Source organism: Pempheris klunzingeri, chromosome 8, assembly GCF_042242105.1.
Source record: "Pempheris klunzingeri isolate RE-2024b chromosome 8, fPemKlu1.hap1, whole genome shotgun sequence".
Taxonomy (NCBI): domain Eukaryota; kingdom Metazoa; phylum Chordata; class Actinopteri; order Acropomatiformes; family Pempheridae; genus Pempheris; species Pempheris klunzingeri.
In genome coordinates this window covers 4,052,565-4,067,337 of record NC_092019.1, presented here as the reverse complement: position 1 = coordinate 4,067,337, position 14,773 = coordinate 4,052,565, and the positions used below count along the sequence as shown (strand labels likewise).

Below are 14,773 nucleotides of genomic sequence, written 5' to 3'. Positions count from 1 at the left end.
ACTGGTGCATGCACCTTTAATGACATGAATATTAAAAACAGCACCTTCTCTCATAAATAACCAAATAAATGATTATTCCTCTACTATAATTACATGGAGTCTACAGGGCAACGTGACTCTAAATTTAAATTTAACTTAAGTGCTACTTAATTTAGCCTTATTAGGAGGTAAAAAAAAGACAAAAACAAAAGATAGTCCACATACATGGTTTCCCAACAAACTAACAGCTGTGCAGTGAGGACATCCTATTATCTAAGGAAGGGTTGGAAGATTAAGTCGCCTGGTACAGGGAGTTCCAAGACCACTCAGGAGATGCAAAGTTAATGCACAGTAAGATGCTAGGCTAAGCTAGTTTATTGGAGAGTCCAGGTCTGATGCTTTTGCAGTTGCCAGTGGGTGAAAGCTAATCTGGTTATCTGAAAAACGGTGTAATGAGATTACAGGATGGTGGGCTGCTGGAAATAACCTTGGACAAGGAGGCAAATTGACAAACCCACATGCAGCTACAATAATGATAAACAGTTTGTCTTTGTTGGAAAGATATTGTAGGACATTAGACCAGCTCCACGGGTCAGAGTCTTTCTGCTTCATGCTGTGAGATAGTGGCTCACTGCACACTACCTGCTCAGCACCAAACAGCAGACAGAGGCAGTTAAAGACCAGCTAAATAAGCATAGTTAAGCATTTAGCAGCTTAGCGGTTGGTAGAGACCAAAAACTGAGCTAAAAGAGAGTGAATATTGGACTTAGCGGACACAAAACACAACTCCTAATAAATGACCATAAGTCTGTGTCTGCTGGACGTGTAAATCAACAACATATGAGCCATAACTTCATTACATGATGATGTGACACGCTGTGGCTTTAACTCTCAACAACCTGAGAGCCTGAACACTGTAGAAAAATAGGCATTTCTCTAATAAATAAAATCTATACGACTACAGCGCAGTGCAAAACATAACTTACACCTTGCTGGTACAACATTTGAGTTTCTGTCTTGCAGTTTGAAAAGACATTTAACACTGATGGGAAAACCTGTGCTGTTGGTTTAGGTCAATAAATCATCTCAGCAAAAATGCAATTATACCACACAGGCTACATTTGTAAAATAAATACCTGCCCATCTTTAATCACCCATCATGACAAATCCCTGACTCTACTGTGCTTTCCATTAGGCGCTGATCAACCCTTCCTTCAGTTTTGGGGCTTTGTGAGCAGACACAGCTCAGTGTCCCTGTTCTGTTGTTCTGTTGCACTGAAATGAGTAGATTATAACAGACAGACCCGTGACTCTGAAGGAAAGTCTCAGGCCGGTTGCCTGGTTACTGCTCACTCATGTGTGTAAGCCCTATACAGTAATTACCCAGGTATCATAGCACCGCTGCTGGAAAGCGACGAGGCGCTTTCCAGCAACAAAAAAATATCAAGCGACGTCTGTGTGTATTTGTGTGTAGCTCCCCCTTGGTCCACTACACAATATAAAACCCGGCTCTTATTATTCTTGTTGTCCCATCTCTTTAATAGCCTGCTTGCTCTGTTCTAGGAAATGTGCCGGATGGTAACCGGGAGGAACGTGCTTTGATATACAATCATGTAGTGACTCAGGTTCATCATTCACACACATGCACTGCTTTTCTCTCCCCTTTCTCAATTAATCTTCCTTCTCCCTCTCTCTCTTCAGACATATTATTATTTCTTCTTTCAACCTTTTTCCTCCCCTACTGTTTCTCCATCTCCTCCTTCCTGCCCCGCTTCCTCCTTCATTTTCATTTGCCGACTCTTCCCGTCTCCACTGTCAGCCGAGCCGTCTATCACGGGCCTTTGGAACATACTAGAGAGAAGAGCACATACCAACATATGCGCGGACCGGTCTAACTGATCCAGTGTGTCATCATGCACGGGATGCCACAGCAGGACGGATCGCTGACACACACAACCACACAGAAAAAGAGAGAGTAATAGCCTAACACATGCTGCGAGCTGCCCTCATTTTTTTTTTGTGCTCACCAGAGCAGGACCACACCAGGAGACAGTTTGAAGGAAGAAGGGATGGATGAGAGGTGGCATGCTCCCTGTTAGCACAGGAGTGCCTGACTTTCCTACCGTCTCCTTGGCTGAGTTTTTAAATCAGCAAGACTAAAAGCCTAAAGCTACTAGAGTCTGTGTAATAAACCCACAAACAAAGTGTGGGACGGAACAATCAGCACACTGATAATGTTGTTATTGTCACAGCCTTACCAGCAGTAAGGTTAAAAATATAAAGTTTGTCCTGAGGACGGCACTAAAGGTCATGGTGTCGTAAAGATGATTAAAAAACACACACTGGTAATATAAACAGGCTCAGTTGTGTCCTGAGGGTGGAGCTGGAAATCCAAAATTGTCTAAAATCCTTTGCAAAGCATTAATGTGCTCAATGAATTATGTGGCAATGTGCCAGTCTGGAGTTCATCACCTAAGGACAATTAATGTCTGCAGCAAATGTACTGAAACGCTCTGGAAAATGTTTGATGGATGAGTGGAGGGATTGTCTTCATTAGCCTTGCCCTTCTGCTAGAGGCACAGCAATAATAACACTCACACTATGTCCCCGGGCTTCTTTAACCATGATTGTACAAGATATTTTAGTCTGTATTTAACTCAGTAGTGATTTGGAAATGATTTTTTTTACAAATGTGATCCGGTGAAAATTGATTGCCATAAAATTTAGTGGCGATATGGTTAAAAGAGGATAAATGCTGATGAGTCTGGTGATCCCCTCTGACTTTTCATATTACACCAGCATGAGGTTCACACTTGTTTTAAAGTGAAATATTGACAACAATTCATGATATTCATGTCCCCTTTAAGATTTAACCTGGCATATCGGTTTAAAAAACAATGCTTGTTGATGGTTTGTTACACAGAACCATCTGGAAAATCATCCGTAGAAACTGTTTGTAAGAAAATACTTGCCAGGTGATTGGATGAAACATGTTTCTCACCGTCTTAAGCAGTCTAACTCCATCCTAGCGGATCAACAAACCATATAACATATATAAAAATCTTGCTGAAGATATAACTGATGCTTTAGCAGTATCTGTGCGGACCTCTTTAGGAGCTGTGACTTTCATCACACCTAAACCCCACCTGTCGCTTACACCGGCGGGTCTAAACCACCGTGGTTCAGCCACTAACAGATTACTTGGAGCCTGGCAAGGAAGATATTTGAGTGATCTTGTGAATCCAGCTGCCTCGCAAGGGGATAACTTTTTATCAGATCAATATTTCTATTTGTTTTGGCTGAATGAAATGAATAACATTCCTTTCAGCTTCAGCCGTACTTTGTTTTAAGAGCCAATAAGAAAATATTACCATGATGACCGTAGACTCTCAGTCCTGCTGCTCAACTAGCACAAGTATAACAAACCTTTGGATGTGTATATAAACCTTCAAAATATGGAGCACGCTGTGGGTCTTTGTGTGCAACCTACCTCCAGTGAAATAAAAAGGGCTGCTGTCAATACAAACACAAGCACACTGTCACCAGACCTGTGGTTCTCACAGGGGAGCCTGTTGACTTTCCTTTATAAGGCCTCCAGGGAGTCTGGATCAGGGAGGATCAGCTAAACTCACTTGTTTGTTCCCAATTAACAATATCTAAGAAAAACTGTAGGTTTCACTTTAACCACTCATGTCTCTGACCTACAGTGTAAAAAGTCAATACAACAGTCAACAAAAGTCTGTCCAGGTGCAGGTTCCTGGGACAAAATACTGATCAGGGAGTCAGTCCTCATAACCTGCAGTCTTCTGTGAGGCAGAGCGACGCTAAAAACAACTCCATCCATCTTTCATCAAGTGAGAACTCCCACCAAATCATCCTCACATCCTTAATCATCCTAACAGCCGCCGAAGAAGAGAAATCACACACAGCGAACAACTTTTCCACGAACAGTGGAGTTTATCATTCGGCCCTGCGTGTGCAGACCACACATTCAATCAGACATGCAGGCGATCAATATGACCTAGTTTCTGTGTCAGCAGAGACCCGCCGTACAGTGAGGTACAGTATGGCTTTATAGAGCATCTCTGAGACGAGATGGTTAGAACAATCATCCCTCAGGAGCTTGTTAAAGCAGCACAAACATACAAATGCTTTCTCTATAAACGTCCTAAAGAAACCTCCTCACACAGCATCAACCCCCCTTTTCACTACAGACACACCATTTCTCTGTTTGTGCTGTTATTTTGAGCCTTTTCTCTGGAGGTGTGTGTGTGTGTGTGCGTTAGGTGGTGTGTTTGTGCCATCTGAATAGAACAGAGATTTTTTTTTTTAAAAAGGGAGGTGAGGGGGGGGTGATGGTAATGTTAATAGAGGTGGACTCAGGAGAGGCCCAAACAACGACAGACTGACAGGAAAACACACACAGTAAAACCCATTTAGCACACACACTAATGCGCACAAAATCTCTCTCCCCCTCCCTCAGTTCCTCCCATCCATCCTCTCAGCCTCTATCGCTCACAGATCTGTGGGGATCTACTTTGGACTCTGGCTCCATCTAGTGAGTAAAACTCTTCATCAGCGCTTCACTTCCTGACGCGTGGTCGAGGACGGAGCAGGGCCTCCATGGGGGCATCCCAAGTCTCTTAAACTGCATCCGTGTCCCCCTCATGTGCGTCCTTTCTCCAGTCGAGGATGCATTGAGACAAGGACACCATACCAGAAGAGAGGGAATGTCTAAATACGTTTTAAACGAGGCGTCTTTTCCTCTGATAACAGAAACGGCGGATCACATCTGGATTAGCTGTCAGTCAGTGCAGAGACTTCTGATGGAGTCACCACACTAATACTAATAAAAAAGGCTGTCACTGCAAGAGAGGCAGCGTTTTCTCTCTGTAGCCTGTTATCTGTCCTGCTCAGAGGCTCAGCAACCATTTCTGCATGCCTTCATATTACTTATCCATTATTAGTGGCTGTATTTATTGATATTCTGACAGTGAAGTCAAAACAGAATATGATTGGTGAACATGACTGTGGTGTCTTTTCAACACAGGAAATAATTTATTAGGCTAAATGTTTCAGGGAAAATTGAAATTATGTGACTCATATCAAACCCTCTGCTCAGGAATGATCAGCCTCTCCTACACTCTCTGACTTAGTAAGTTAACTTAGTATAAGTTAAAGGGGAAAATAACAGATCATGAAAAGAAAAACCTTTCTAGTAAATCTAGTAAAAAGTTGTTTGTGGTCCCTTTGTTGTTCATATACAGTTTACACAGACCCTTAACTATTGAATCAGAAAACATGGGAGTGAAGCGACTTGAGTTTAATCTGTTATCTGCCTTTAATCTGGTATGAAACTCCAGTGATGTCATTTGGACAATCAACATCAGATGAGAAGTTGTTGAGAAGCAAAAACTGATCCCCTGCTCCTTAATGGCCGACTGTGCTTTTGCTGTTCTACAAGACAGGCAAAGTCTTGTTCTATTATAAGTCATACCCAAGCAATTACATTACCACCGACTTACTGCAAAATACAGCACAGATGTTGTGTGACCTCGACACAAAGGCGTACTGTTCTATATAGATAGTTACTGTATATGTGTGTATAAGAGTTACCTCAATAGCCACCGTCCACAGTATGAGCTGCGTCTCGGACTCGGAGAAGTAAGCCTTGACTTGCGGGGACATGCCAATCAGCGCACTGTTGGTCACAACAGCTATCACACTCATGGCCTCAAACGCCAGCTGGACAAAAGAGAGACAGCGACCGTCAGTGACTCGTTTCCAAACATGGAAGGTTTTTTTTTTTTTGCCGGCTGCCCACAGTGTGAGACTTTGTTCTTAATCAAATGGTTCTGTTAAGATTAGGAAGGCGTGTTAGAAAGAAGAACAGTTTGTCTAATAAACTAATAAAAGAACACCTTATCTTGTGTGCATCAGTTATTGGTCTAAAGCTGTTCCAGATTTGAACCTTTGCTTTGGTCTGCACTTAAAAATCGAAGCAAATTACCAAACATCCTTAAATTTTTATTTCCTAAAAATAACATCAATTGCCTCCTTTGTGTCAAGAACATTCAGATACATCTACAAAAGTCGCTGAAGCAAACCGACCGACACACAAACAAGCTGGCACTCTTTATGTGTCTCACCTGCCAGACTCCTATGTTTGCTGCCGGGTCGGAGAAGGGTCGCTTGAACACACGACACATCTTGAAAGCGTCAGAGTAAACCTCAGTGATGTTGTTCAACACCACTAGGACGGCGGCGAGAGGGTAGACGCAGGAGAACAGACTGACGTAACCAAACAGCAGGAACAGCTCCAGGTAGTCATCAAATGTACCCTGAGAGAGGGAGAAGCATAGACAGACGTGTGGATCTGCACACATATGTACAAATGGAGACTCATTTGTCTCGGGTACTGAATAAAGTCTACAGTAAAACCATCACATCAACGTTTTTATCCACATCTTAATGAAAAGATCTTGTGCAGCTACCAGGTACGTGCTCATGTCGGCCTCCAGCCGGACCTGCTCCGCCAGAGGAAGCTCTATGTCCTGTAGAGTCGCTGCCTTCTGGATTTTGCGGATCATCTTCTTGTTGCGTCTCCTCTGAAGCCAGTAGGGCAGGAAGGCCTCCATGAACTGATTCAAGATCTGACTGGTGATCAACAAGGTGGCCAGACTCTGCATAGACAAGGACAGAGAGAAGAAGAGAGGATGACAACATGAACCAGAAGGAGCGAGGTGAAACAGCAAAGGAAGGAGGGACACATGGAAGGTGAAAGACACAAACAAAGAAAGAGTAAGGAAGGAACGAAGCTCAGGCAGGACAGAAGGTAAGATGTAAAGAGGGAAATACTAAATGAGGAAGAAAGGGCAAAAAGAAGGAAACACAAGTAAAGTGAAACTAAAAACAGGGAACAAAGCAGACAGTGAACTAAAAAAATGGAGGGATGAACAGAGGGAAGGAAGGAAGCTAAGAAACCAGACAAAGGGAGGATGGAGGGAAGGTAGGCCTACCTGTCGGAGCAGCACCATGTCCTGCATGACAAAGGCGATGTAGAACAGCGAGGCAAAACAGTTGAAAAAGTTGAACTACAGAAAAAAGAGCAAAGAGCGCAGCGATAAGTGGACTGTCGACAAGAAAATCTGTTCTCTGATGACTGGAAGAAATTAATATGTGATTTATACTCACAACTAATACTTTGAGGACCAAGTGATTCTGATATGAAGACTCTAGCCTGTGATTTTCTGAGTACACGGACAGGAGAACACACGGAGAAGGTCAGTAACACAGATGAACTGCAGCGACCCTCGGCTCTATCCAAAGTGTCTGCTAATGTAATGTAGCTGAAACATCGCTTTAATCTACAGCTAAACACTATTTTCATTATATTTTATATAATTTTTTCAATGAATTGAGGAATCATTAATGTATAAAATACCCAAATCCACAGAGATTAAGATGAAATTTCTGAATTGCCTGTTTTCTCCAACTAGCAGTTCAAACCCTAAAATATGTGCTTTACTAGAATGATGATTTTTTTTTCATATTTTGGTTTTAAGAAGTTTTGAAAAAGCTCCAATAGTGTTCTGCGAGGTAAAATTATTGTTTTTGCCAATGAAGTGTGGTGGCTTTGAACCAAGCGATATGACGGCTGTCTCTGGCTAAACAAAGAGGATCTTAGAAGTCTTTCTTCACAGGTATACTTTCTGTACTCGTGTCAGATTCTTCAAATAACAATCTGAGCCTGTCAGAGGCAGAAAGCACTTTTAGTGGACATGCTTTGACTTGCATGGATGCCCCAAAGGACTATGTTACAACCACTGCAGTGTGTTTGCGCCTGCCGCCTCAGGCAATCTACTGGAGAAATTCAAATACTTTTGTCATTTCGAAATATCTAAAAAAAAAAAATCCCTACTACTCACCCCACTCAGTGAGAAACTCAGCAGCATATCGGTAGATGAAGTTCATGATCTCTATGACCACAGCGTAGATAATACTGGGGACGAACAACAGTATTCCTGTCCAGAACGTGGGGTCCTCCTCATGGAGCGACAGCGCCCATCCCTCCATCAGAAAGTAGATCATCATGACATAGAGAGACAAGTAGAGGCAGAGCAGGACGAAGGGCAGGGACACAAGGTAGATACGCATCTGCCTCTTGGCGTTGGGGTAGAGCGGCTCCTCGCGGCCCGTCACGGGGTTGAACCCGAGGACGCCGTGGAAACCAGACCGGGGTTCTTCAAAGGCCTTCTTCCTGCTCAGTGTGCCCCACTGGTAGGCTAGTGAGGCACTGCAACGCTTCCACAGCTGGTGGAGGAAAGATTCAGCCGATCTGTTACTCAGCTTTTACCTGATTTCTATTCATTCAAGATATATTTTATGCTCATGTAATTCATCTGGCAGCACTATTCCTTCATTATCTTTTCAATAAATTCTATTATAGTCAAGTTTCTTAGATTGTAAGTCCACTTCAGGTGACTGTAGGTACAATCGCTGCACATACCTCCAGGATGACGGTGCACCAGACCAAGTTGAACGCAGCAAAAACAACATATTTGTCGTAGCCCTCCCAGTCAAACAGGTAGTAAGGCACTCCAATGAGAGCCATAGGCACCAGGGCTAAGGTAAAGTACTCCAGGAAGCCAAAGTAGAGGGCCTGACCCTCACCGTAGTAGTGTCTGATGGCATCTGGGGATGGAGAATGGAGAGGAAAGTAATCAGGTTGGAACATTAACGAGAAGTTGTAATCCAGTCAAAAATATGAGAGGAAACAGAGGAAATCATGGTAATCAGTGTGAAGACAGAGATGCTTAAGAATATGGAAAGAATAACATGGTTTTCACAGGAAAGACAGAGACAGATAGTTGGCACTTCTTTCACTTACCAAGAGGCTGAAAGGACAACTTCACCTTTTTGTACCAGGAAAACGACAGTCTCTTCAGTTCCTCCTGATCATGGAGAGGGAAAATTTGGATCAGGATCCCTTTGGACTGCAGCCTGCGAACTACGATGGAAATAAGAAAAACAGCACGTTACTTTCTGCCATTAATTCACTTCAAACCCCACTGCTCTGCTTTCAGAACAGAAGTCATGATGAATGGAAGTGTTGTGTATATAGTAGGTAGTTTGGTGAAGCTTCATTTGCTTCACAGTTTGAAATATTTGAAAGATGCTCCACTGACTTTTGAGTGACATGAAAACAGCCTTGCTGCATTTTTATCGCTCGCTTTTGTTTGTCTGAACTCACTTTCCCAACCAAATAAACAAGCAGCTTAATTTTCTAAAACATGGACAGGCAAACAATAGCTGGGAGCCGGCCCATTGTACACAATGCACTGTCTATAGCAGTAATTCCCATTGTCTAATACAGAGTGACTAAATACAAGCACATGAAAGCTCTATCATTTCATCTGCAATTTCTTGAGTGCATCATTTGTCGGAAATGATTACATTCTGCTTTAACACGATTTGTCAAACACAGGCGCTGAATAGAGGCACCCTATCTCCACTGCAAGTTCATTGCTTCCTTATCTCCCTTTGGGGAAATTTTCTCTGTATTTGCATAATTATTGTTTCCATACTGCAGCCACAGAGAAAAGGGAGGGAGACAAAGAGAAAGAGAAAGAGGAGACGTGTTCAGTCTGCTCCCAAGGAGAGCTGGACTTGTGCTGCCTTTCTTTTTCTGCAACTGCAACATTTCACCACTACAAAGAAACTTAATGTAATACTGGAGGGAAAATAAAAACGTAACCATAATAGCTGCTGAAATAATAAAATCCTGTCACAAGCTGAAACTGAACTGACAGCTGCTTCAGAGAGACACACTGATTATGTCAGTTTTCACCTTCGTAAAATCCAGCGGCTGTTGTTTCTTGATTGGTGGCTATTTGAACGAGATATACAAAATGTATAATAATTATCGTTGCTGTTGATGAAAGAATCAGTTGACAAACATAATCACTCAGCTACATTTGCTTTTAGCCATCATTCTAAATTCATCTGCGATATGATTTCCAATTGAACAACTCATGGTTTAGTCTCCAGAGTGTCAAGAAAACTGAAAAAAAGTCCAAGGCAGTGTCTTGTTTTGTTCAACAGTCCAAAACCCAAAGATATCCATTGAATCTGATGATTAAATGATCATCAAAATGGCTGAAAGTTAACTTTCTGTCAGTCTGTTTAGGGTAAAAGATGAAGTCCCCTAATATAGTATAAGAGCTACAACAATTTATCGATTTAGCAATTAATTACTTTTCATTAAACTGCCAGAATAATTTTTTAAGAAAATTCTCTGATTCCAGCTTCCTAAAAGTGAATTGTCTGGTTTCTTTCTTTTCACTTCTATGAATGTGAGAAAAAGCAAGACATCTGAGGACGTGATCAATACGTCAGTTGATAATGAAAACATAATCCTAAATTGCAGACTTACATTGTAAATGTAACTTAATGCCCAGATATCAATACTGTTTATATGGTAATATTACAGACTACAGTCAGTTAATGGTCTAAGCTGTACGGGATAAAGTACAGGACTGCAAAATAACCTCTGACAGGTTTGGCAGGACCTTGAATCATCCTGTAGGGGTTCGTTTGGCAGTAATGTTGCTGCCTGCTGTACATTATCCCACTTATTACACCGCTTTGTACTTTAGAAATTAATAATTTGACATAAAATATTGATTTAAAAATGCTTTTAATGCTTTCGCTATCAGAACTGCTTCCATGGGACCGTTCTGCTATACAGAAATAACAGACTCGAGCATTCAACAAATCTAATAAAAATAAAGTAATAAAGTGATTTAAATTCCTGACAAATGAAGAAACATGACTAAAGTGATCCTCCTATTTGACGGAGTGAGAGAGTGAGACAGACACTCACCGATGGATTTCCCAGGGTAGAGCTTGGCCTCCGTGTGTCCTGGTACATGAGTCTCGTCTCGGGCTCTCAGCGTGTCCAGCTCGTGTTTGATGATGTACTGACACTCAGCCATGCTGAGGAAGCTGTCCCCGTCCCCTGGAGAGACAGAGCGGAGATCACACACGAGCGGCAAACACACCGCGACACACGTTAAACAGCCACACCGCAACAGCTCAGAGGCTGTGAGGGTGAGGCCAGTGAGCGGAAATGTGACGATGACAACAGTTTGTTGGCTCTTTTACCTTTACCACTGATAGTTTCAGCCTTAAAGTAGCCAACTTGAATCATTTTTATCATTCAATCAATCAATGAATCACTGTTTCTGTGCTTTTACGGCTGAGGTCTGGCTGCTTTTTTTCAAATCTGAAATCAGTATCAACTCAAGTTTATGGAATCTAAATCCTTTCAAAATAGTTTAGCTTTCAACAATCTAAGTAAAAGAGTTATAAAAAACTTTTGAGCTTAACAAATATGGATATTTGATCTAACATGGACCTGGTTATCAGGATCTAGCCTAACCAAATTTATTGCCAATCTAAGGAATTTATGTCAGATTATTTTCATTATTTCTACAGAATAATACACATAAGACATAATATCTAGCTATGTTCTGTAGGTCATTGATGGTATGAGGTATTTTACAGAAAAATACCTCAGACTCCCTAAATCAATGTTATTAAAAACACTCTGTGTGAATGTTACATGTTGATTTGTGCCTCTCAGCACTGTGTGCATCTTATTTGGTTGCATTTTGGGTTATTATTATTATTATAAACAAGCTGTGAACACAGCATCAACAGATCATACTGAGTATATATCAGCATATATAAAAACTGTTGCTTATTTACACACCCAGTAGTTACAGAGCAGCATTACCATTGATTCGCACATTTAACTCTCTTTTATCAACTTCTGAGATACGATGAAATAAAAATATGGGGCTCTTTAGATGCCAAATACTCAGAAACTCTCACAAGACAAACCGCTGCCTTCATGCAGCCTCCACCTGGACTTTACCTTCAAAGTCTTTGAAGTTGTGTTTGTTGGCAAAGGTGAAGGCTCTCATGGACCCATCATTGAATTCTTTGAAGAGGCCCAGCTCCTCTGCACCAGAGAGCAGCCTCTGCCATGTGGCCCCCACCAGGAACATGTTGGGGTTTTCCTTCTCCTGGGCCCCGACACCAGGGCCCAGCTGCTCCACCAGCAGCTCAGCACCTGGAAGAAACAACCGGATAAATGACGCTGAAAGTGACGGCGAACAGTGGAAACCAGCAGATCAGCTCGAGCTTCCACACACCTCCACTCTGCTGCTGGTCCGTTATCCTGTTCTGCAGCCATGCGATGGCTTCCTCCTTGGTGTCTGGGGCCAGCTCCACCACCACCAGAGGAGTGAAACTGGAGCCACTGCTGTCTACCAACCCCTGCACCATCTTCCCCCCTCCCAGGGAACCTGCACCGGCAGTGAGGGAGAAGTGGATGCCTGAAAATGTCCTGCGGTGCTCCTCCTGGAGAAAGAGTTTATATACAGTTTATAAGCATATGATAATTATAAAATATATGATATAATATAATAATAATAATATATGATAGCAAATACAATATTATAGCCTAAAGCTTAAATTCTACATTTTTATCCATTTTAACACTGAATTTTTGATAATCTGATTATATTTGAATAGCTGAATGTTTGTGTTTATGACCCTGCTGTCGTCTGTAATTTATTTCATCTGGCTTCCACGGATTAACAAAGTCATCTATCTATCTATGAATAACACCTGACAGATAAAATCCCAATCCTCCCACACTTCCCCACCCAAATTTTGGGACTTGCAGGCACTATTGTGTTCTTAAAGATAACCTTTACTGTAAATAGTCCACATCAAGAAAATCAATACAGCCATTTGCCCAGAACAAGGAAGGATGGCAGTCAATGTATTTACTCAGGAAACGTCACTGATAGGCCCACACAAGGTGTGCCAGGAGCTGCTGGAGACACTCCCAGGAATAAAGTGATCCTATCATCACAGCTGGGATCATCACTGCTGGAATCTACTGCGTGGTGTGAATTTATTTATTCCACATCCATAGTTTGTGAGGGCAGTAGTAGGAGGAGGACTGATATAGTCTACTGACAGAAACAGCTGACTGACTCACACACACACACACACATAGACACACAGGGAGGGGCTGTTGTAGGAGCCACACGTTAGTAAAACATTAGTGGAAAAGCAGTGTTGGAGTGCTCAGACTGCCACAAATCCACAGGGTCGACTCAGTGCTCGGTGCTCGGTACTCACCCTGATCTGTCGGCGTAGGAAACGACTGTGTTGCAGCCCCGGGGCTGCAGCTGGCCCTGCTGCTCTGTGAACAGGCGGATTAGATTATCAACGACATGTCTGTAGTTTGGAGTCTGCAGGCTGCTGCGCCCTGTGGACTACAGTTATGTTCCACGTCACGGAGCAGCGCAGCAAACTCCAGCAGACACACCCACCAACGTTACACAATGTCATGTAGTGCATCCACCTATAATCTGTCTTTTGTTTTACAAAATGTTTCCTGTTCTAGAGATTAAAAGAATGCATTTTATTATTATTACTATTATTATTACATTTTTAATTTTGGAATTTCATCCAGTTTAGTTTCAGATGGTTTCTAGAGTGTGTTTGCTCATTTTAACTTAGCTTTTAGTGTATAAAATGTTTAGTTTTTTGTAGTTTAGGGGTATTTATCAGGGGCAGATTTTATAAATTCAGAATTAAACAACAGACACCCATAAACATATCCACCAACGCCTCCTCAGGCTGGTTGTATTGACACATTTGACAGACATTTCAGACATTTCCTGTATGTTTTTATTTTATTTTGGACAGTTTTGTAAGTACACAATATCGTTTCAGTTGGTTTTAATGTCTGGTATTTAGTTTAGACTAAAATAACCTTGTTCTGAACCCTGGAAATAACTGACTCAACAAGTAAACACATGTTTCTGAAGGGTCAACGCATTTTTTCTCAACACACAGAGATTACTGTGTCTGCATTATGAGGTTTTACAGCACAACATTAACAAAAGCAGAGTTTTTAGGTTTCATTACAAGAATAAAACAAATAAGCCACCTCACTGCAGCTCGACACTGAGAAACCATAACTGTGTGACTGAGAAATGAATTAGACTTCACTGGAATCATGCAGTATTTGTAGAATTAATGTGAATTATTTTAAGAGCTTCCACAAACATAATACAACTTAAAGACACATTAATAAATAGTACAGTATGCTCAGAACTATTGCAGCCCTGCTGTTAAAGCAGAGAATACACATCTGCAGCCTGAGCAGAGATTTAATTAGGTGTCATTGGAGACAGCTGACATTTCGAATGCATCCTTTAAAATTCACAATATTTTGTCACAACTTATATGAACGTGTTTTCGGACAGGAGCCAATTTCAGTATTACAAAATAAACAGTACAGGATTAGATACAACTAACTAAAGAAAGGAATTTAATTTAGTTTTACCAACATTACAGAACACAGTGTTCACACAATAATAGCTCATGTTCGGCTCTTAAAATATAAAATCAAATTGTCAAATCAATTGACAGCATGTTGCATATAAACAGGTAAATTGGCTTTTTTTTTTTTTAATTTTTATTTCCCAAGTAAGTAAATCTCCATTTTACGTGTCATTGCTGCATTTATCAACAGTGCCAGCTTTTTATTTCCAGGCATGAGGAAGATTATTCCTCAGCTGTGACTTGTTGAGGTGAAATAAACATGAAAAAGTCCTTGTTCATTCAGACTTTTAACACTTTAAACAGTGTTTCTAACATGTTTAATGACTTGCAGGTATGACTTACAAGGCAAGAACGCAGT

General features: G+C 41.5%; 1 protein-coding gene across 2 annotated transcripts in view; it reads right to left on the bottom strand.

The window, feature by feature from the left end:
• Positions 1 to 13,242, bottom strand: part of ano10a (anoctamin 10a) — a 28,061-nt gene extending 14,819 nt beyond the window's left edge. For both annotated transcript variants that reach the window (XM_070835535.1, XM_070835536.1), the window contains exons 1-12: positions 13,201 to 13,242; positions 12,201 to 12,408; positions 11,921 to 12,118; positions 10,865 to 10,999; positions 8,870 to 8,989; positions 8,489 to 8,673; positions 7,908 to 8,292; positions 7,174 to 7,229; positions 6,999 to 7,073; positions 6,474 to 6,662; positions 6,129 to 6,320; positions 5,596 to 5,724 (exon numbers count right to left, since the gene is read on the bottom strand). In XM_070835535.1, the coding sequence (XP_070691636.1) occupies positions 5,596 to 5,724; positions 6,129 to 6,320; positions 6,474 to 6,662; positions 6,999 to 7,073; positions 7,174 to 7,229; positions 7,908 to 8,292; positions 8,489 to 8,673; positions 8,870 to 8,989; positions 10,865 to 10,999; positions 11,921 to 12,118; positions 12,201 to 12,333 (1,797 nt within the window). In that variant the 5' untranslated portion in view covers positions 12,334 to 12,408; positions 13,201 to 13,242. The remainder of the gene's footprint in view (positions 1 to 5,595; positions 5,725 to 6,128; positions 6,321 to 6,473; positions 6,663 to 6,998; positions 7,074 to 7,173; positions 7,230 to 7,907; positions 8,293 to 8,488; positions 8,674 to 8,869; positions 8,990 to 10,864; positions 11,000 to 11,920; positions 12,119 to 12,200; positions 12,409 to 13,200) is intronic.
• Positions 13,243 to 14,773: the final 1,531 nt, after the last annotated feature.